This window comes from Meriones unguiculatus, chromosome 3 (assembly GCF_030254825.1).
Source record: "Meriones unguiculatus strain TT.TT164.6M chromosome 3, Bangor_MerUng_6.1, whole genome shotgun sequence".
Classification (NCBI taxonomy): domain Eukaryota; kingdom Metazoa; phylum Chordata; class Mammalia; order Rodentia; family Muridae; genus Meriones; species Meriones unguiculatus.
Genome location: NC_083351.1, coordinates 166,422,803 through 166,446,813, shown reverse-complemented (window position 1 = coordinate 166,446,813; position 24,011 = coordinate 166,422,803). Strand labels below are relative to the sequence as shown.

The 24,011-nt window shown below is 40.9% G+C and overlaps 1 protein-coding gene across 2 annotated transcripts; it reads left to right on the top strand.

The window, feature by feature from the left end:
• The first annotated feature begins 1,176 nt into the window (after window positions 1-1,176).
• On the top strand, window positions 1,177-21,562 carry Ccni (cyclin I). Of its 2 annotated transcripts, XM_021660415.2 has the most exons (7): window positions 1,177-1,715; window positions 5,286-5,443; window positions 14,130-14,258; window positions 14,580-14,654; window positions 15,612-15,752; window positions 16,001-16,231; window positions 20,076-21,562. In XM_021660415.2, exons 2-7 carry the CDS (start codon window positions 5,330-5,332, stop codon window positions 20,517-20,519), a joined length of 1,134 nt encoding a protein of 377 aa, XP_021516090.1. In that variant the 5' UTR covers window positions 1,177-1,715; window positions 5,286-5,329; the 3' UTR covers window positions 20,520-21,562. The 2 variants fall into 2 exon arrangements, with proteins under 2 accessions (XP_021516090.1, XP_021516091.1); XM_021660416.2 differs by lacking the exon at window positions 5,286-5,443.
• Window positions 21,563-24,011: the final 2,449 nt, after the last annotated feature.

The following is a 24,011-nucleotide window of genomic DNA, read 5'->3' as shown; positions in this document are numbered from 1 at the left end:
CTTCTGCTACTGCTACTTGTGTTTTCAGCCAGTAATCAAACACCAAGAGCCTTTCACATAAAGAAATGCAGCTGTACAGTAAAATCGTGTATCCGGTAATTTCAGATCACGAGAATTGGTTCAGTGGCTATTCTCTGTGTTTCAACTGCAAACTCCTCTGTCTTCAAGCTAATTCCAGTTTTTTGTTTTGTTTTGTTTTTTTAAGAAGGTGATCTATGTTCCCCCTACACACACTAATGTAAAAATGAGTACTTGACTACGTAAATGCTTAAGGTCCAGGTTTCCCCCTTTCCCCAAAGCTATCTGCTAAGAAGTCATTCTTGTCATAATTAGCACCATTATAACATAAGCAACATTTACCATCTGGAGTAAAAAAAAAAAAGGACTCCAAGTAAATAAAACACATTTATTTCACAGTCACTATGCACCTTGTGATAAAGCGGACCCTGAAATAAGAGACATATTGGCTGGTGACTAGAATTCACTTGTCGCCCAGGGAAGCAGTCAGTAGTGTAACCCAATGTTTTAAAAGCGGCCTTTAAACTGATTTCTAAAGTGTTTCAGAGTCTGCCATTAGCCACAGGACAGTAAACACACACACACACACACACGCTGATACTCGTCAATAGAAAGGGGACAACATAATTTTGTGTGAGGTCAACAAAGAACGTGATCTTTACAGAAAAGGTCAGCAGCCGCGTCCAAGAAATTCGTTCACGAGCTCTAAAGACAAGTCCAGTTGGAAACCACCGGGAGACTCTAGGTTCTGTTAAGGCGCTCACCCAGAAACCCTTCCCTGAGGCTAGCGCTCGGCGATTGCCTTTCTTCCCACAGGCGCATGCGCAGCACACTCTCCGACCGCAGCACGCCTCCTCGGCTAATCAAGCCGCTTACGTCACCGAACGGGAGGAGAGGGGTTCTTCCGCGCCCCCGTCCAGGCAAAGGAGTCCGCGCGCCCTTCCCTCTCTTTGTGCACACCAGTCGCACTTCCTCCTTCCACCCCAGCTCCAGCGCCTTCCCTAGGCCTTCTCCGGAAGTTCACCTTCTGTTCGGACTGTGTTATGCGTCCGTGGGACCGCGAGGGTGGCGGGGAGGCGAACGGCGGCGTTGTTTACAGACGCGCGCGGCCGAGATCAGTCCGCGAGGGCGGGGCCAGGCGGCCGGCTCTTTGCTGCTCGCCCCTCCCTCCCCAGCCTTCCCCCGCGAGCGGACGCGCCAGCGCCTCTGTCTCGCTTTTTCTTATTTTCTCCCCCCTTTCCCCTTCCTTTTCTTTTCTTTTTTTTCCCCTTCCCCCCCCTCCACCATTTCCCCTCGGAGGCGCTTCCCCCGGGCAGGGGCAGAGCCGGCCTCACCCCGCGCCTCTCCCCGGCCCCCGCCGCCTTATGGCGAGAGGGCGCCCCCTCCTCACCCGGGCAGCAGCGGCGGCGGTCGGAGGAGCGGGACGGGCGGCGGCGGCCTCGGGCCCGGGGTCATCATGGAATTAGTTCGCTGACTGACCCTTCGGCCGCAGCCGCGCGTCCCGCCCGAGCGCCCGCGCCCGCCGGCCCGGTTTGCCCTCTTGTCCCTCCTCAGTCGGCCCGGCCCTGGTCCCGCGCGCCCCGCCGCCGCGCGCCGAGGATCATGAGGTGGTAACGGGCCCCCGGATGACCCCGCGTCACCCCTGCGAGGCCTACAGCTCTGCGGGGGAGGAGGAGGAGGAGGAAGAGGAGGAGAAGGTGAGCGCGGGGGCGCGGCGCGGCGGCCGTGCGCGCCGCCCGAGGGGGAGCTCGCGGGGGCGCGCGCCGCTCCCCGAGGACCGGTCCCCTCGGCGGCCCTTTCCCGGGCGCCTTCGGGACGATCCCCCCCCACACACACACCCTCCGGTCGCCACCTCTGCCAGGGCTGGGTGGGTCTACTGATTTCAGCCCGGTGTTTCTGTCCCCAAGTAACTTGTAGCCACGGCGCGTCACCGACCTGGGTGCCAGTTCGAGGTTCCGCGAGCCAGTGCTAATAAAAAAAGGGGACACACCCCCGTCTTTACTTCCCTTCCGCCCCGCACCCCTCCGGCCACCGATCCCGTGTGGCCACCGAGGATAATTTACGGGGCAAAGCAGAGTGAATGCCAAGTGGATAGTGCAAGTCCCCCCTCCACGCCCCCGCGGTAATTGCGGGAGGGTAACGTTACTAAGGGCTTGGGCGGGGGAAGAAAACTAGAGAGGGGAGGGAACCGAGTTGCATCGTAAAGGACAGAAAAAAGACGAATTCTGCAAGGAGAGCTAAGTGCTGTCTGCTGAGTTACCAGCTCCACTGCAGATCATTTAGGCAGAAGTTGGACATTGTAGTAAAATAGTGGAAGGCTCGGCTGAAGGTCTTCGGATAGCAAAGTAAAATACTTGGACTTCACTCCGTGCCAGTGAGGAGCCATTGAGCCTTTGAGCAGCCGCCTTGTATACCCAGCAAGTTTCAGGACAGCTAGGGCTACCTAGCGGGACCCTGTCTTAAAAGGGAGCGGGGAGTTCAAGACTAGAAGCGAAGAGTGTTTGTTTATTCTGGCCATGTAAGACTATTCAACCTACCTGTCTTTGGTTGTGCATCCATTTAAAGATTTAGTAATTCCATCGTCATAGTGTTAAAGCAAGGCTAGTATGAACAATAGCTGGCCAAATAGCAAATCTTTGAGGCCTGTTACTTGAAAAGCGCCTGACAAGTGTAAGCTATTATTTATTGGGCACAGTGCTAAATTCAGGAAACTTGGTGGTCAGGAAACTCATGATTAGTGGAGAGAGTTGGTCTAGCAATGATCATGACAGTAATTACGTGCAAAGGCAGGGTTATGTCCGAGCACAGATACAGCAAGGCAGGGTATAGGGTGTTCCTGCACAATTCCAAAAGTTGATGTTAATAGATCAATAGCAGTTTTAGTGGGAGGGATTCGACCTACAGAAGTCACTGCAAGTTGGAAGAACAGTGGATATCATGGAGCTTGAACCCACTGTTTTGGAATCACCTGTGACCCAGTGTTGCTGGTGCAGTGTTGTTGGACAAGCAGGGCATAGCAGGTAGGAGAACCCTAAAGGCTCACATTGATAATCCCTCTTCAGAAAAGGAAGTAAGAACCAGAAGTCAACAGGCAGTACAGGATTAATAGTAGAGTTGGCATTGTGATTACCATAATAGGATAATTATGTATTAATGAAGTTGTTCATTGTTAATGGGCTTGTTTGTGTACCAGCATTGTGATGCGCTCTTAGCTCAGAAGTCAGGGGGGCCTTAATGTATGTTGGTGGTAGAATCTTTGTTGAACAGTAAGCATTTTATTAGCTTGTTCACTCAGAAATTTAGCTGCTTAATAAGCAAGAACAGTATAGAAAAAGGAGTTGAGACAATGGGAGGAAAATATAAAGCCATTTTAAACGTTAAGAATTTAAAGTTTAAGGATATAACCCACTGTGTGTGTGTGGAATATGCCAAGCAAAATTCAAGTTGAGCATGCCAAATCCAAATTTAAGGGAAGAAATGTAAGTCCACAAGTGGAAAACTCTATACCTTGAACTTTTCATGTGCAAAATTACTTCTAAATTATTTAAGATTATCTGGCTCTGTGTCTAAGGTGTATATAAATAGATTTCATATTTAAATTGGGTTCCCTTCTAATTATGTATACGTAAATATTTATGTATACCTCCCCACAATCTGAAACTTTTCTGGACCCAAGCATTTCATATAAGTGATACCCAACCTCTATAATTTGTGCATGTGACTAATAGTGGGCATATATGAACAATAAACAACAAAGTTATATCATGAAAAAAATAATTGTCCTAGGGAGGCAACATTCTCATCTCCAAAAAAGGTAAAGAGTATAATGACACCTTTAGTGTTTGTTTGTGTTAGCAAAATTCATTATTCATCTAGTTTAAATCTCTTACACATTAGAGGGTAGATTGTAAGTTGTCTGTAAAAGCAGGAAAAACTGAATTCCCTGCCGCCTGCCTGTCAGTACTTATCTTACAGGCGAGTAAAAATGCTTTTTTCCTCATTATTGGCAAATAACTTACAACTTAATTCTACACGTACTCACTTTTTTAACCAATATTTTTTTGTCTTATGTATGTGACATAGATACTCCTAGAATTCAGTATCTCCTATAATAGGAATATTATTTAAAAGAATTATAGTACATTTTTAAATTTTAGTAAATGTACTTTTCATACATATAGACTGTAACCTGGAGTCAATATTCCATTTATTTCTTTGATCTAGTTATGTCCCTTAAATATGCCTTGCTTTCAGTAAGAGATCCAGTTCAGTTAGAGATGCACACTAATTCTCACTAATTCATGCTAATTCTCAATTGATTTCATTGTTTCTCCTCATCTCACTGTTTCAGCAGTTATTTGAAAAGCCCATGCTGATCCTAAACTTGATTTGTAGCCAAGGATGACTTTAAACTTGTTACCCTCCTGTCTCTACCTCCCAGGCTTACAGGTGTGCAGCACAAGGCCTGGATTACGTTTTTTGGGTTTGGGTTTGTTTGGGTTTTTTAGGTTTTGGGAAAATTCCTTCCTTCCTTCCTTCCTTCCTTCCTTCCTTCCTTCCTTCCTCCTTCCTTCCTTCCTTCCTTCCAGCACAAGTCCTCAGAGATGATGAGATAACAAATGTGTACCACTACATACGGCCTATGTTGTCTTTTTTGGTTGAGGTTATTCAACTGATTTGGGTTATTTTAATACAAGCATTTTCAAGAATAAATTTTCCTCTTAGCCTCAGTTTTCTTTGCATCATGTTAAATTTTTGATGTCTTCATTTTCACTCATCTCAAAATATTTTCTAGATTCTCTTTTTAGTTGATAACATCTGGATATTTGAAAATCTTATTAAGGGCCTTAATTGTGGAGCAGAATGCCCTTAAACCAGTCTTAACTGCTCACTTGACTTCAAATGGTTTAATGTGACTATCAAATTAGTCCATTTAAATGATAAAAACATAATGGCCCTTAGTGATTATTTTTATTTTATTTTTAGAGAGAATGTTTGGAACAACTATTTCTGAGAATTGCTAATATAAAAAGTTAGTGGGCTTAGTTTTTTGCTAGTTTTAACAATACTGAGTTATAACTGAATTTCAAATTTAATGTGAGGATGCTTTAGATAACATTGTTGCTAACTTTAATATGTGGTATTTTAAAGAGCTATAAAATCCTATACTGCCTCGTAACATTTTTATTTTTTTATAAATTGCTTAATAAATACTAACATTTATAAATGTGTATATGGTGAACATTATTTATATTTGATTTTAATAGGGAGCTACATCAAGCTGGGCGGCAGGCAGATCCAAAGCGATATCATGAAGTTTCCAGGACCTTTGGAAAACCAGAGATTGTCTTTCCTTTTGGAAAGGGCACTCTCCAGGGAAGCCCAGATGTGGAAGGTCAATGTGCCGAAGGTACCTACAAATCAGGTAAATTCTCTCTTGACAGGTGTGTTTTATTAGAAGTTCGCTGTTGCATAATGTGTACACTGATGCTACACTGCGGGTGTTTGTATGGTTAATGTGTTCTCAGCTAGGTGTAAATATGGGTGGTGCATACTTACAATCCTGGTTCTTAAGAGAAGTACTAGTTGGAGGCCAGCCTGAGCTACACAAGACCTTGTTTTAGGAAAGCAAGCAAAAAACATTCTTTTAGAAACATCATCCTTCTAAAACAAAATATGATAAGGCTTCTGTTTTATCAGAGTTATAGGCAATTACATCCATTCCTTTTCCTTATAGACTAATACAGTAGTAAGCTTTATTTCTAAATCTCTAGTTAGCCATGAAGAGGAACCATCTTTATACTCTTATATTTAGGGAACAGTAGCAACAAAAATCTCTTGTCATTATTTGTAAGGCGTTCAGTGAATTGCTAAGGTAATGGCAGTGCTTGAGAGTCTTGAGAAAGTTGAACTCTGCTATTGCTATACACTTGAAAATTTTTTTTATTTTATTTTACGTCTGTCAATATTTTGACTGCATGGATGTCTGTGTAACCTGTGTATGCCTGGTGCCTTTGGAGGTAGGAAGAGAGGCCCCTGGAACTGGAGTTACAAGTAGTTGTTAGCCATCATATGGGTATTGGGACTTGAACACATGTCCTCTGCAAGAGCAATAAGTGCTCTTAACCACTGAGCCATCTCTCCAGTCCCCTATACAGTTTTTCTTTTAGACGTTTTTATACTTTAATCCTATTCTGGTAGTTAACATTTTGTAAGTAAAAGTTTATCTGTTTGAACAGTTTACTGTGTAAGACTTGTTCGTCTTTTTAATCCCTAGTACCTAACAAGGTGCTTGCAGTGTAGAAGAATGGCCAGGAAATTTTTAATATGTACAGTGATCAAATGACAATGCTGTTTTATTGAGTATTTTGCTGTATCTCCAGGTATAGTTCTATCCATTGAAGATAGGAATGGAGAAAACTCTCTAAACTTCTTTACTGTGTTGGGACTCAAAGCCTTCCAACAGAGTTCTAGAACTCTGCCTTTCCCTTTTCTCCTGCCAGCTCCTTAAGTCAGTATGTAGCTAACTGTAATAACCATGGGCAGCATAGCTGCAAAGGTGATACTTGGCTGAACTGCCATGTTACCTGGTCTGTTTCTATAGCCTCCTTATCAGTGAGGTAATATTAAAGAACAAGACAAGATCAAAACTTAAAAAACAGACCTATTTTCCCCCCTCTCTTGAAACAACTTTTTAAACAGCAGGACAACTACAACATAGTTTAAAGTATTTGTAATCTGATCACAAAAAAAAAAACAACAACAAAAGAAAGATGCAGAATATTTATGGTGTGGCTAACAGATTCATACAGCTAAAGTCATTCGTCAGATCTTACACTAATATGTAAGATTCCAAGTTGAATAATCATGAGTTATATTAATGGATCTCTTTTCTTATAACATTTCTATATTATCTCTTGATATTGATTTCCTTATCAAATAGAATCTACAAACTAAATTTCTGAAATTTGTTAAAGGATGACTTCTTCATCCAAGTAGTTTAGTTTACAGAAAATTCTGGGACATGTGAGATAGAATCCTAAGATTAACACTTATACATACGAAACCCCTATTCACGATTCTGATATTAACACACTTTTAATTCATTTTTTTTATGTATGTGGTTGTCGTAGTGTTTGTGGAGGTCCAAGGACAACCTGTGGGAGCAGTACTCTCCCTCTACTCCGGGGACCCAATGCAGCTTGCTAGGTCCAGGTTGCAAGGTCCTGCAGCTGCTGACCCTGACACCACTTTACTCACATAAATTTTGTAAAAGTTGATCTGAACGCTGCAAATAATCATTGAGACCAAGTTGTTAGTCACTCCTAACACATATTGCTGATGTGTGGCAGATTTTCCTGAGGAGACACAACACGTCTACTTGTCCCAGATAGAGCGTCTACAACAGACCAAAGTACAGATGCCCCAAAGTCCATCTTGGTGAACCAGTGAACTTTACTGGGTTTACTTCCACTAACAGAAGAGACTCAAAGATAACTATACCAAAACCTACCTCAACTCAAAAAAGTTGCAAATCTGGCACCCACAGCATAGCCTTAGGCAGCTTGACAGGGTGAAGAGAGTCCTTTCTAGGGGCCTCAATTGGTCCTAAACCTTTTCCAAGCATCTCCTTTAACACATTGACTAGGACTCCTATATTTTCAGATACCAACTGTGTTATTTTGTACAAAAGGAGTTAGTAACATTTTCTTTATATAACAATTGAGTTTCCTAGAAAAATCTCAAAATACACAAGGTTTTTTGTTTTGCTTTGAAAGCTGCAACTCCAGGAAACAGGAAATCAACTTGTTACTTTCCTTTTGGTCAGTGTGAAAACAGGTGGGCATGAGGTTTTGCATATATTATCCAAGAACTTGGTTTTCTAGTTTTAGCTTCAAATTTTCTTCTGTTGTTTTTGGTTTTCAATACAGGGTTTCTCTGTGTAGCCTTGGGCTCTCACTTTGTAGACCATGCTAGCCTTGAGCTCACAGAAATCCAACTGCCTTTGCCTCCCAGAGCGCTGGGACTACAGGTATGCGCCACAACACCCAGCTTGGATTTTCTTCCTTATTTGCATCTGTTCTTAGAGAAAGATCTTCAGGTGTATTGGAATTTCAACATTATCATGTTCTTTTCTTTTCTCTTCCACATGACATCAGCATTCATTAATTTGGATGGTTTTTAATTAAACCTTGGATCCAAAATTCTTCAATAGGCTTCCTGTTAAGGCATTTCCGCTCCATGAATACTGATCATGGACTGAGAGCAGAGGACCTTCTTGACAGTGAGGCATAGTCGTTTTTATTGATGGCCAGTTCAAGGGCAGGCTTGTGCCCTTGACAAGTTTTGTGATGCCCAAGCTCAAGGGTACAGACTTTTTAGAGACAAAATCATAAAAGTTCATAGTTTACATCCAAGTTAGATGAGGGTCAGAGTAACCTTGAAATGTTCATTCCTGGCATAGCATGGTACTTGTTTTACATACAACATGCCAACTATTTTTTACTCGCATCTTCTCAAGTTATTTTAGTTTAATTACTTTGGTAAATACATCTGGACCATGGTCAAGGTCATGGCAGTCTCCTTTGTGTTGCCAAGGCACATGTGACTGTTGGGAGGAGAGAGTCTGGAGCCAGAACAGGATGGCATTAGTCAAAGCATTTTACCTATTTAAGGACTTGCTTTAGTAATGCTAACTAGTTCTACTTAATACTTAAAACTTTGAGTGGGCTTGGTCTGATGGAATAGGAGGGGACATGGGTTTAGGCTTAAAAGAGCAGTTCTAATTTCTGGTCATGAACTGGCCTTTCTCCTGTTACATTAAGTGCTGGTAAAAATAGAAAAGTGCAGTATTTTAGAGCTTCCTCTTATGCTATTTGCTTCTGCTTTCTTTTACTTCTCCTTACTTGTCCTCTGCAATTGCAAGATGATTCTCACAGCCCTTTTTTTTATTTTAGGCCCCACCCCCAGTGTTGAACAAAATGTGGCAGGCAAGAAAATATTCTTGTAACACCTGTGACTCCACCCATAGAACTACCTTTACCCATAGAACTGTATTTCCCTTGTGATAGCATAGTGTAAGTTCCTGGAGTTTGACTACGTTTCCTTAGTGGTGGTTGTGTGTCATTGTTTTCTGACATGCTGTAGACTCCAGGAAACATTTGTTACTTTCTAATGATGTGTTGAGACAGGGTCTCATGTATCCCAGGCTACCCTCAGACTTGAGTTGCAGATGAATACTACTAGCCTTTAACTCCTGATCCACCAGTGAGTACTGGGTTTTAGGTGTGTGTGTTAGCATACCAGTTAAACTTTGAATGGCTGTGGAGCCTTTATAATTTATTCAGTAATGGTCTTGGTTTATTATGTGTTCTTGGTACTTATAGAAAACTTAGAACTTCTATACAGTAAAAGTTTGTAATAGTTGCATTAAAGGAATATAAGGAACAATTGAAAACAGTGACACTTCAGGTAATCTACATTTATTTTGCTAAAGTCTTTTTGATTGCAAAGAGAGACCTGTCAAAAACTTTAAAGTGGTTTTTAGAATTTTGGAACACTTGAAGAATCAGGCCATCTGATTATATAGTTTCAAAAAAATGTATGCTATGGACTGCTGAAACACAGATGTGCATGAATCACTTGGCGACTAGATAGAATTATCTGAAAAATTTTAAAAATTGGAGTTTTCAGCTGGGTATGGTGCTTGTAATCCCAGCACTTGGGAGGCTGAGTCACTAAGATTTCTGAAAGTTCCAGGCCAGCAGGCTAAGAATAACGCCCTATCTCAAAAAGTTTTCACATCTAGACCTTTTGAATTATAGTGGCAACTGTTGGATTTTGTAACTTAATTACAAAATTATGAGGGTGTGCTACACCCTGTGTGTGGAGGTCACAGTGGAAACCACTCTTTGCTTATACTTTCTGTGGAGTTCTAGGGATCAAACTTAGATCGGTCAAATTTGAATGGCAAGTTCTTTTACTTAGCCCTTTGCTGACCCTAGAATTTGTATTTTAAAACTGCTTTCTATTTGTATGTATAGAGTGTGGGAACAGATATAATCTAACTGTACAGTAAAAAGAACATTTTGTTTAACTTCTCTGATAATGCAGTAGTGTTCCTCTGCTTTTTGATCCATTCTATCTTAGAAAAGCTCTAATTTCAAGTTATTGCAAGGCTTTTCCTAGAACCTCAGAAATACTTCTAGTGTGCTTGAGGAGATAGCTCAGTCGGTAGTGTTTGCCTCCCAAGCATGAGAAACTAAGTTTGATTCCCCAGAAGCCATGTAAAAATGCTGGGTTTGCTAGCTCCCGCTTGTAGTCGCAGCATTGGTGTGGCAGAGGCAGAATCCTTGAAGTTCAGTGGCAAGCCAGCCTAGCCTAGTTAGAAGCTCCAGGTCAATGAGGAACCAGCCCTGTTTGAAAGGAGATGGGTGGGATTCTTGACATCCATGGTTGTTACCTGGCCTCCACGTGCACACATGCGAATGAATGCTCACTAGTGTGTGCACCCACACACATGATCATATACACATGAACACACAAATACTGCCCCTGCTACTTAGTGGGTTCTGGTTCCATCCATGTAACTAATACAGAGTAAGTCTGTATTTTAAATGCTGGTGCTATACATATTTAAAACATTTTTAAATATTTTTACATATTTTTCTTTCACAGAGTCATCATTTTAACTGAAACTGTGGGGAAGGGGTGTACATACATCTTATTCTTTAGCCATTTTTCATTTAGTAAGACTTACCTTTTACCATTCCAGTGTTTTCTTTCTCTGGGTAGACTCTTGTTAGTGTGTTTCTTGAATTGGTGTTTCAGATGTTATTAATGCATAGTAAAATTAGACAATGACTTTGGCTTACTTTGGCTTCTTTGATTAATCTAGCCCTTAATTTGGTTTTCTTTAGTCAACAATATGATATTGGCTTGTATTTGTCTTCAGATGCATGGATTTTATATATATTGTGGATATGCTTACTTTTTGTTGTGCTTGGCAACAAACCCAGGGCTTACAATGCTTATTAACACAGAGCTGCACCCTAACTCTAAAGCAGTATGGCCCTACCAGCAGCTTCCCTGGTGATGAATAGAGAAGTGTGAGCTTGCAACTTAGAGTACATTTGTTTCCAAAATACTGTTTTTTTTTTACCAGAATTTAATCATTTTATTACTTGATGTTTTACTTTTTAAAAATATAACTTACTGTTTTTTTAGATAGACACTTTATTTTTCTTTTACTTGTAATGTTTAGATTTATAAATTTTCCTTGTATCATTTAACTTTTTTTACAGTTATCTACTTACTGTGTGTGTACACACATACTTGTGTGTATGCCATGGCATTTTTGTGGGGATCAGAAGACAACTTTGTGGGGTTGGTTCTTCTACCGTGTGGATCTTGGGAGTCCTCAGGTAGTCAGGGTTTGCCAACACGAGCCTTTACTTCTGGCTCTCTGGAGCTCTCTGGTTCCTAGATTTAAAATTTTTCTTCAGGGCTACAAACATAGCTGACCAATCTCATGTAATTTTTGTTAGATGCACACTTGAGTTTTTAATTTTCCGTTACTGTATTTTTCAGTTTTAGCTTTTTGGTTGATTTAATTTATCTAGCAAAATTCATCTTTGTTTTTTTAATGAAGATTTATGGTGTGTGTGTGTGTTTATGTTTTTAGATCTCCTAATAACAGATCTTTAGGGTTTCACTCTGGAAATGTTTTAAGAGGAAAATCTGTATTAGAGTTTGAATATAAAATGACTTAATTACCATGTTTAAAAATTGGCAATGTGTAACATTTTATGAATTTTTGTTCTTAGGTAATGTAAAAGTAGGGAAGAAGAAAAGTAATACTCATTCCTTTTTCACGTCATCTGTGTGATTGTGCAGTTTATATCACTTAGCTATCATAACTATGGTAACCATCTATGTAATAGGTGATTGTGTTCCTTCTATTCATCCTTTATAATTTTCCTTAACTTTTGTTTGAGCACAGATGATCCCCCACCTCAATTTTTAGGATACTACTTAGGATTCCTTGTCTGATATTTCTTGTGTGCTGTTTCTTCTAAGGTTTCATTATACTCCCATACCAGGTCAGGTTTCTCTAGAGCAACAAACCTAACTCTTTATGGTCTGCCTGACTATAAGACTTAAAAATTTTGAAATGTCAACAACTTTCACTCATTTACTGACTTTGTAGTGAGTTATTAATTAAAACAGATTTTAAGTCACTTTTCTCTTACTAGTATTTCTTCTATTTATCACTGTGAAGTTGTTCTAAAAGGGTTGACCAGGCAGTAGGTGTATGCTAATTCCTCACTAAAAACACCAGTTATAACTGAGTTTAGAGCTAGATGTAAGAATTACGAACCCCTACACAGATGTAGCCCATGGCAGCTCAGTCTCCAAGTGGGTGCCCTAGTAAGGGGAACAGGGGCTGTCTCTGACATGAACTCAGTGGCTGGCTCTTTGATCACCTCCTCCTGGGGGAGTGCAGCTGTACCAGGCCACAGAGGAAGACAATGCAGCCAGTGCTGATGAGACCTGATAGGCTAGGATCAGAGGGAAGGGGAGGAGGACCTTCCCTATCAGTGGACTTGGGACATGGGAGGAGAAGAGGGAAGGATTGGGAGGGGATGAGGAAGGGGGCTACAACTGGGATACAAAGTGAATAAATTGTAGTAAATTAAAAAATAAGTTAGAAAAAGAATTATGTAAGTGTATTAGTTGATTTGGCTCATGTAGAACACTCTGTCATGTCAAAGCTGACAAGCAAAGTGACAGGAAATAGAGGAGGAGGACTAGGAATTGGAGAAGTCAGCAGGTGCAGCGGCAGGGACTTCAATGCGCAGAAGTCATTCCCTGTAACATAAAGGAAACAAGAACAATAAAGCAATTCTAGCTAGAATTCATATTTGAGGAGCTACCACCTACAGTCATTGAGTACTTTAATAGCTGTTACATATTTTTGTAGGATAAAAGAATTAGCTTAGGTTGGCAGTAATCAGGAAAGGTGTTTGTATTATGAGCACTACACTGTACTTCATAAAGATAAGTTAGAATAATTCAGCGCTTCAATAATTTTCTAGAATGATCCTTTATTGAAAATACTCTTTTCCAATAACAAGTCAAGTAATTTTGTACTTCACTGTATTACATGGCACAGTGTGATGTAAGGGGCTTGGGGGTGGGCTCGGTTGGTAAAGTCTGTCTCCTTGAATGAAGCCCTAGAACCCCAAGTACTGTGGAACCTGGGTGTGCTGGTGCCCACTGCATCCGAGCACCTGAGAGCTGGAGGCAGAGGGTGACCCTCAACTGTAGAGTGACTTTGAGACAAGCCTGGGCTACATAAGGCCCTGTAAGTAGTCCTCAAAAGGATCTGTTCATTTAGTATCAGTAGTACACCAATTGTTCAGTCATGACAAAACTCAAATAAAAGTAAAACAGCCACTATTTTAAAGTGTGTATATACCTTTTAAAACTTAAGTCTTTACTCAGAAGTTCAAAATAGTATTTGGGGAAATTAAAAATGATTGTTTTGTTTTTAAAGGACTTATCCTTCTGTTTTATAGTCAGTCCATTTATATTTCCTAAGATAAGTTAATGATTATTTTCTGACTAAAATTTTATTCTCAAGAGTTGGGAAAACTTAAATTATTGGTTAATAGTAATTTACTTAAATTTTAAAATGTTTTGTTTCCTGACTATCTAATTTATTTCAAATTGTAGATATTTGGTGAAATGACTAGTGAAGATTTTAATAAATTGTGAGATATTAAATGTGACACGGTATATAAAATTTTCATCTAAAGTGCGATTTTAAAGTGACCTTAAAACACTTTAATATTAGTGCATTTTCTGTTGCATTTCCTAACATTTAGAAATAGGTTACATTTATTTATTTTGTGATGTGGTCATGTGTATTCCACAGCACATAGTTGAGGGTAGAGAAAACTGGGAGTTGACCATGTCATCACACCTTGGCAGCAACTGCCTTTACCTGGTGAACTGTCTGTCAGCTCTGTGTTTAGAGAACTCTAAATGTACACCTAATGATAACTGGAACTTCGTAATCTTATATTCTTTTAATTATTCCCTTATAGAATGTTTCTCCATCCCAGAGAGATGAAGTGGTTCAATGGCTGGCTAAACTCAAATACCAGTTCAACCTTTACCCAGAAACATTTGCTCTGGCAAGCAGTCTTTTGGACAGGTTTTTAGCTACAGTAAAAGTAAGTATTATACAACACAGCCTCTTTTTCAAGGGCGTAAACCATGGGTTACTAGGTTTAAAGATGCTTTCATGACAGTAGATGGAGAGACCCTGAAGACAATATTTTGTTTAAAATTTTGGAAATGACTTAGTGGGTTTACAGCTTTCTGTAGCATTTATTTAGTGACAGGTATGAAAGGACAGAACAGAAACTTATTTTTGTGCTTAGGAAGATACAAGCTGGGTTAATTGTGAGCTAGATGTATATTTAGGTTTTAGAAACAAAGAGTTCAGTTCAATATAATCACTAATGTTGCTTTTTTTCTTTTCAAAATTTTAGGCCCATCCAAAATATTTGAATTGTATTGCAATCAGCTGTTTTTTTCTAGCTGCTAAGACTGTTGAAGAAGATGAGGTAATGAATCCTTTCAAGGTTTATTCTTTTTGTTTTGGTATGTTTCCTTGGAGGGTTTTTTGTTTATTATTAAATGTGTAAGTGTTATAGCTCTGAAAGGAAAGGTTTCCTGATAGTCAGGAGCTAAGGAATACTACAAAGTCACACTGCACAATAAACCTCACACAAGAGAGGCACAGGAAGATGGCTGCTTCTGCCTGGGAAAGAATCAGCAAAGAACTGACCGGGAGGCAGGCATATGTAGGGTTTGGCGGGGGGGGGGGGGGGGGGTTGGTAGCAGAGCCTTCCAGGGTGGCCTGGGATTGGTGGGATCTGTGGCCTGATTTTGGGCTTTTGTTTGGGTAGCACTTGGTGCCTGCATCTTGAGGGTCTAGAAACAGCCATTAGAGTATCTGGGGGCAGGGCCTGGCCACTTGCACTTCAAGGGGCGTAAAAATGAATACTGTCTTATATAAACTCCAATTTTAGTTAAGTGTTTAGATGTGTTGTTCCTCTAAAATGCTCGCTTTAGAAGATCAGCTATCTCTTAAAATTTTGCTTATTTATTTGGGTTTTTTAGACAGGATTTATGTAGCCCTGGCTGCCCTGGAACTTGCTTGGTAAACCAGGCTGGCCTCAAATGCAGAGATCTGCCTGCCTCTACTTCCTGAGTTTTAGTGTTTTGCCTGAATGTATCTATGTGTGCTATGTGCATGCATGCCTGATGCACACAAGTCAGAAAAGGACATTGAGTTCCGTGGGACTAGAATTAAGACAGTTGTGAGTCACCATGTAGGTGCTGGGAATTGAACTCAGGCCCAGGAAGAGCAGCTGCTGCTCTTAATCACTGAGCTACCTCTCCAGTTCATTTTGTTTCCTGACTATTTTTTCTCTATTACTTCACATTTTGCTTGTCACAACTCATTTTGAACATTTTCAGTTCTGACCTTTGTTTCCCTTTTCTTTTGCCTTGGATAGAAAATTCCAGTGCTGAAAGTATTGGCAAGAGACAGTTTCTGTGGATGTTCCTCATCTGAGATTTTGAGAATGGAAAGAATTATTCTAGATAAGTTGAATTGGGATCTTCACACAGCCACACCATTGGATTTTCTTCACATTGTAAGTTTATCCAGAATGTTTTAGTTCTTACTTGAATAGTCCTGGTCCAGTAAAAGAGGTTGTCTTTTCATATGGATTTGGGGAAAACTATTGAAATTAGTCAAAGAAAAATTAGACTCTGAAAATACATTAATCACTGAAGCTGAAGTTACAAACTTGTATAGTACCTGAGATGTTATTTCTGTGTATACGTTCTTCGATATTTTCCTTAAATAACAATTTTGTGGTTTTCTTTCTCCACCCTCCAGTTCCATGCCATTGCAGTGTCTACTAGGCCTCAGTTACTTTTCAGGTTGCCCAAATTGAGTCCATCTCAACATTTGGCAGTCCTGACCAAGCAGCTCCTTCACTGTATGGCCTGCAACCAACTTCTGCAGTTCAAAGGATCCTTGCTTGCTCTGGCCATGGTTAGTCTGGAAATGGAGAGACTCATTCCCGATTGGCTTCCTCTTACAATTGAGCTGCTTCAGAAAGCACAGGTAGCCGTCACCTTAACCTCTGTTCACTACATTCTTTTCATTAATGGAATTGAGAGGGTTACTGTATGGTTTAGAAAAACAGTCGTGGGAGATTTAGTTTGGCGGTAAAGAAGGCCCTGCCTTCATCCCTCAGCTTCAAAAAAAAAAAAAAGAACAGTTTGTAACTGGCATCTTCAAATGGCTTCAAATATTAATCACCTCAGTACAGTGAAAAGTTTTGAGATAATTCTACTTAAATGTAGTAAAGTCATAGTGCTATGTGTTAGTAACTACTTAAAAGTCTTGTTTTATTCCTGCCAGCTAAGAGAATTCAAGTTTAGATTTGCAAACTGCTGTCCATAAAGACCGATGAATCTTCTTTTCCTTCTCTAGTGCACTGCTCTAGGAGCTGTCGATTTTCTTTGTGTATGTTCCGGTGCTCAAGAAATTCCTCATGTAAACTTGTTTTTCATCAACTTGACAGGATCCTAGAAATCATTTCACTTATCAATTATAGTTTCAGTTTTGGGAATTTGAGAGTTCATTAGAGTGACACAGAAGTCTGGTTGTAAAGACTAAAAGGAGCCAGTGGTCTGTGTGTATGTGTGTATTTGTGGTACCAGAAGTTTTCCGTCAGATCATGCCAGTATTGCCCCTTGCCACTGCCCCTAGTGCATGTGTTAAAGCAAGTACTCTGCCATTGAGTTATACCCCCATTCTGCATGCATTTTGTTCTGTCTTAATTGCCTGTGCTCCTTCTGAACTAGACACATTCTCTGGTTTGAAAGGCAAGCCTTACTTCTTGTTCTTCTTAGGCTTCCCCCTACCCAGCCCACTCTAATGTTCCTATACCACTGTTGATCTTGACACGAGGATAGCTACACCTTTCTCTTTACACCTTTACTGTAGTTTATATGCTGTGCTCATGTCCCTTGCTGTCTGACCAGTAGTGGTCCACCCTGATTGTTAGGGTGGAAATTCTGTTGTGATCTTTCTAGCTGCCTGCTAAATGGTCAGAATAGATGTTCTTATTTAAAACTAAAATAGAGGATTAAAATGCATACCCTCCTACCATAGACTCTTGGTTACTCTTGAAAGGTGCCTAATATTCCAGGAGCTGTTTTCAGTGTTTTATACTGTTCATAATGTGTGGGTCCTCTTGGACCCCTCACATGGATCATGCTATTTTGCTCCCCGTCTTCATTGGAAACCTATGTGATTGTCTGTTTAATTGCTGTTTGATACATTTCTCTGGTCCGCTAAGTGGTTAGCAATTTTTGTTGTTGTCTTTGACAAGGGATACTTAGAAATGGTCACCATATTGAAATTTGGGCAAGACAGTCATAAAGATAGCCAGTAAAGATTCTCTTGATTCTCATAATAAATGGTTCATTTTTAAATGCTTAAATTTTAAGAGCAAGATAAAGGACTTGTCTGTACCTAGAGTTGGTAATTATAGTATATGGACTTAATTTAAACAAGTGCACTTTACTACAAAAGCAGCAGGTTGGAGCTGACAGATTTATACTGTGCTAGATTAGGATTTATTTTGGACAAAATTTGTTTAGGGACCCCAATGGAAAGTAGTTTTTAACATCTTACCATTTTTTTGATAGTCTTGACCTCTAAATAAATAGCTCTCATTTCTCTTTTTCACCAACAGATATAATAGTGAATGTTCCTTTTAAATGCGTTTTCAGGATCATGACTAGTGAACAAGGGGTTAGAACATTTGTGGTACTTTTCCTCTTCTGGGATACCAAGTACCTTTTTATTGCCTATTTTCTATCTAATGGTTCTTTTTCGTGTGCTGCTTGAAATATTGGAAGCCGCGTTTCTTACCTGTTTTTATTCGTTTTTTAGCAGAAGTTAACATCACTGGGCTAATAATTAGATCTAGTCCACATCAAGCCTAGCCACCTGAGTTCAATCCCTGAAATTCACGTAACGGTGGAATGGGACTCCACAAAGTTGTCTCTGACCTCCATGTGTGTGACATGGCACACTTGTCCACTCACACATCATAAGTATGCATGAATGCAAAAAATAAAAATTTAAAAACCTTTATAATTGGAGACTGTTAAAATAGTTTTCATTTCAAGGAAAATAAATTCTGATACTTGATGTCATACAGTGTTTTCTGAAGTATATTACAAAGGGGGAAGGTTAAGTGAGCAAAATGAATGCCAATGTCTTCAGTTACGTATCCTGATAGTTTCATGTAACTTTACATTTGTATTCTTCCCATTGATTCTTTTCTAATTAACATAGTGAATATATTTAGAGATGAGCTAATTTTGTGATAGAATGTGTTCTTGTAGGACAGTGCTTATTTCCCCATAGTATTGCAGTAGTTCTGTGTATTTCAGGCTGGGGAGAGGAGATAAATGTGGGTAAAAAATGTCCAAAATAAGTTGGGTCTGATGGTACATACTCCTAATCCCATCACCTGAGAGGCCAAGTTGGGAGAGCCAACAGTGGAAGCCAGCCTGAGCTAGAAACAGAAAAAAGTGGGCAAAGGAAACTTCAAAATGTGAAAAAGTGTACACAACAGGGAAAAAGTGGACCCCTGTACTTCCCAAGATAAGCTTCCTGGAGGGAAACAATAACAGTTTCAGCGTGTAGAAGCAGGGAAGCAAGAGAAAGTGGAAAAGGGACAAGCGTGTGTTAAATAGACTGGGCCTGTTTGCCAGGAGTGTAGAATATCAGTATGGGGTTACACTGGGAAAGGGCTCTGGGTAAGGTGGTCAGTTTTTCAGAGCCTTGTTCATATCACACTAGTGTTTGGCTTATTCTGAAGGGACTGCCATGCCACTGAAGAAATGTTGATTAAAAGAGAGGTGGATGGTGACAGAGAAGGGCACCAGACAGTGCTACAAATTAAAAGTAAGGCAGACACTAGATAGGCAGAACTTTAAAGGCCTTCCATTGCAGTCATTAACATTTGATAGAAAGCACTGCTTCTCAACCTTGATAATGCTACAACCCTTTATACAGTTCCTGATGTCGTGGTGACCCAACCATAAAATTATTTTCATTGCTACTTCATAACTGGACTTTTGCTACTGTTATGAACCATAACATGCTTTCTGATGGCCTTAGGTGACCCTTATGAAAGGGTTACTTGATGACCCACAGGTTGAGAACCGCTGGTATAAGCCAATGGCTATGATGTAATGCTTACAATTTGAGTCGTATAGTTATCTGAGGCAAGGCTGGATGGTTAAAGGGGTGATTGTGGTTGTTTTGCTTACCTGTGAGGGCATACAGAAATACACAGCCGTAGAAATTAGGGGTATTCAAGAGGTTGAAGGAGTCAAGTATTTGTTACTCCAGAAAGGACTGATAATCTGAACTATTCCAAAAGATAAGGAAAAAATACCAATTCCCAAACTGTGGTTTTGTCAGTAAGGTCTTAACTATTTTCTACAAAAATGACTTGTTTGACATTTCCAATAGTTTTAAAACAAAATACTACAATTTAAAAAGATTTTAGCTAAACAAGCTTTCCTATCATCCCTGCTTATGCCTATCTTGATTTGGCCTTCACTGAAGAAGTTAAGAGTGTCAAGAGAGTAGGATAAAGGCCTTTGGCAGGAGGCATAGACTGAGAAAAAAGCAGACATTGCTAGTATAGCAGTGAGCAAAGAAAGTTGTTCCCTTCATGTAAGTGCCCAGTGCACAAAAGCAGATATGTTCAAAGCATGCGTGAGAGCATATTTCAGAAGAATCAGTGAGGTGGAAGATGTTAGGGGAGAAAAGAAAATTGAAGGGACAGAGGGCATGGGATGGAACAGTGGCCAGGAAAGATAACAGTGGCCTATGCTAATTCATGATCAATGTGGTTTTGTTTTTTCTGGTCCAGATGGATAGCTCCCAGTTGATCCACTGCCGGGAGCTGGTGGCACATCACCTTTCTGCTCTGCAGTCTTCCCTGCCTCTAAATTCCGTTTATGTCTACCGTCCCCTCAAGCACACCCTGGTGACCTGCGACAAAGGAGCGTTCAAATTACATCCCTCCTCTGTCTCAGGCCCAGACTTCTCCAAGGACAACAGCAAGCCAGAAGTGCCAGGCAGAGGTCCAACAGCCTTCTGCCATCATCTCCCAGCTGCCAGTGGGTGCAAGCACACATCTGCTAAACGCAAAGTGCAGGAGATGGAAGTGGATGACTTCTACGATGGGATCAAGCGGCTCTACAATGAGGACAGTGCTGCAGAAAGTGTGGGCTCTGCGTGTGGCGCTGATGTATCAAGGCAAGAGGGCCACGCGTCCCCCTGTCCACCTTTGCAGCCTGTTTCTGTCATGTAGTTTCAGGTGTTACCTTCCGGTGCACACTGGGGCTGACTGCTTGGAAGTGAGAACAGGAAGCCAGGAAAGGCTGTAGAGCAGGGCATGTGCTTATCAGACTGATCTCAAGTGAGCCAGGAAAAAGAAAAACACCCTTATTTCTTTGTGCAGTTACTTACAGTTCAACATTATTTACTATACAGGCATATATTTATAGACTCAAGATCCAAAATATATTTAAAAGTAAAGAAAAAGTTCTTTTTACTAAATCAGTTCCAATTTTTTTCTTTGTTAAAATAATAGTTTGCCCCATGTCCAAAAAATAAAAATCAATGTTTAGGGGAAAGTTGCAAAAGTCATAGCTAGAAATCTTGTTCCTTCAGTGTCCTCCTCCTCCTGCCTCTGCTGAATACTTAAAAGGCTGTGCTTGTTGGTCTATGTATTCTGAATGCCACTGAATAGATAACCTCCCCCCCTTTTTAAAGCAGTTAGGGGAGGACATTATTTTCTGTGGCAGCCATGTTTAATCCACAGTTCAGGTTTGTTAGTTTGAAAAAGGCACTTTGAAGCTATCCCCATGAATCAGTGGCAGTAGAAAAAGTTCTCTTACTTGTGTGTCTTGTTTCCGTTTTTAGTTTAAAACCAAGATTACTCTTATCCTTTTTATCTTAAAGCTTAAAAATGGCATGTAATTAGGACATTCTAAGCATTTTTGATATTTATATAACAATTTCTGATAAAGTTAATATATCCAGGTGCTCACCAAAGAAACATGTATGTAACATACATGTAGATTTTTGTAACTGATCTGTTTTTGCTCATTTATAATCAGAAGCAACTGTCTGGATATTGGGGCAGCCCTGATTGGAATCTGTAACTTGTAATTGAATTCAGTACCCTAGTTTTGTAGTAAGCGATTAGGGTTTTCTTGATAATGAGTTTTCCCTTGTTTCTCTCTGGGTGACTTCTGGCCCCTGAGCTCCCTTTGCAGTCTGAAGACAGCCCTGCAGTCAGAACCAAGCACTGCTGAGAACGCTTCTGGTAGCAATAAAATGTTGTCCTTACCTTCGTTTCTGTGGGATTTTTTTTTTCTCCCTTGGTTTGTTTTGCTTATGAGAAGGTATGGTTTCTGACTTCTTGGGCACTTCATTTTCAATTAAGGAAAACAGCAAGAAGCCTAAAAATGAAGGGGGTTGGCTGTGGATGTTTACACATTTATAGTATTACCTTGCTGGGCTGTGGACCTGACAGCTGTTGAATGGGATTGCCTGTGAGGGCAGGCTCAAGCTTATATTTAGGTAGTGTCATTTTTAGCCCGTTGATTTTAAGTTTAGCAGACCAAGAAGTCTCGGGTCAACATCTGACTTTCTAAGTTTGCTTATTTTATATGACTGTAAAAATCCAGTTGGGGGAAGCATTACGTGTATAAGGATGGGAGTTCAGAGACAAAAAAAAAAAAAAAATGGTTTTGTGTGCAAGGGATTGGTCTCGCACAGATACTTTTTTTTTTTTTTTACAAAAATCACACATCCTGATTGTTAGTTTTCTCGAATGAATTATAGACACTCTGGGTTCATAGTTCCATGTGTTCATAATGTGTGTGGTATGAATAGGATCCCCCCTCCATATGCATACTTAGATGGGTATAAAACCTGAGTCTACAGTCTGCACTGCTAATCTATAATCCAGAATCTGCAAAACTGCAGAAGTGGGAGAAAATAGGACGATCGTTGGGTTCCCTAATGTTAGCGGTGAACTGGCGCTGGCACGCATCTGTAGTCTCCAGTACTAAAGAGGCCGAGACAAGATACAGCTTTAGCCTGAGCAGCCTCAGCAATAGTGACACCTCTTAAAGACCAGCAGAGCAGGGCTGGAGAGGCGGCTTGGTAGTTTACAGCTTTTACTCTTTAGATGAGCCAGGTGACTGCAGTTCCAGGGAACCAGTATCCTCTTTCGGCTTCTCTGGGCATGTACATATATGACCCCCATAAGCATAGAGTACGTTTTAAAAACCCAACAGAGTGAATTTTGAGTATTGTTTTCATGGGGGCACTGAAGCAAGTGTTCCTTGATTTGGGTCAGCCGAAATACTTGAGAGCTGCTCCCTTTCAGCCAAACCTAGTAGCTATCTAGAGCCCTCAGCCATTCCTCAAATCCCTCTCTCCAGAACTTCAGCCCAAGACTAAAATAGCAAATGCTGAACCCTGGCATCTCGGTGAGCAGCAGCCCTATGTTAAGAATATTCCTGCTCTTCGTTCAGTTCCTGGGCTTTTCTTAGCAAACTGCCAAGGCTGGGAAGCTTGAACATGATGTGTTGTAATCAATCGTCTGTTGCCTCCTGGTGGTTAAAAGATGCATCATCCTCAGGTCCTCCAGAAAGGTTGAAGGCTGGCAAGGGTCCATTGGTTACTGGTGGAGAACCAAATGTGTTCTCTACAAGAGGAAGGGAAGCTGGGACTAAGTGGTCTGTTAACACTCCCTGGCTCCTGCTGAAAGGCCAGGTAGAGGTTTTGTTAATGTTCCCGACACCACGGTTGGCTCTGAGGGACGCTGGTGAGAACTGCTTGCCTGCCCAGGAGCCTCCCACCGGCTGCTGTGTGCTTGTGTTTGCTTTGCTCAGGGTCCCAAAGTTGAGCAAGCGTCAATGCCCAGAGCAACGGGATGGACTCTGCCTTGAGAAGAAAATAACAGTTAGGCATGTTGGGGTTCCTCCAACATGCTCTCCAGGGGAAAGGGAAGGTGCAAATGTTCTCACCATCCTGAAGGGTAAATAGCCCGAGAGCACAACAAAGTTGGGAGTTAAAGGACATTTTCTCAGTGAACTTCAAATCTTGAGAGTTACCTCAGATCTTCACCTTTTATCTGACAGGAAGTTCTAACAGGAGTTGGAAAGCTCTCAATTTCTTGAACCTTTAAGCTATTTTAATGAGGTCTTCTATACCACTAAGTGCTCCAGAAAAAGAATCTTGTCAACCTTGTGGAGAAATTTGAGTTGTCCGGGCTGACTGGACAACTGTGATGATGGATCATCCAGTTATGAAGTCCATGGTACATCTGCATGTTCTGTGGTTAGAATTTTACTCCATTTCATGGTGTGTGTGTGTACTGTGGGGCATGTGGCTGAAGGTCAAAGAACAACTTAGAGCAGTCAGTTTTCTCCTTCCACCACTGGGGTCCCAAGCTAGTGCTCAGATCCGTCGGGATGCTCACTGAGCCACCTCACTGGGCTTTGTGGTTACAGCTGTGCATGAATTAAGGTATAGGTGGCATGAGCTTGTGAGACTGAGGAAAGCAGCAAGGGGCAGACACCAAAACAAAACCCGGAACCATTTGTCACTGAGCATCATGCTGAGTGAGTTGTGTGTAGCCCCACAGAGGAGGCCAGAAATAACAAGAACTGTCAAGCTGTGCAGGTGGCCGGTTCCAAAACCTTGCTGCTGTTGGTTTGAGTTGGATTTAACCAATCATTAGGACATGAGAGATGAAGCACAGCTGTCATTATGGAATAAGACT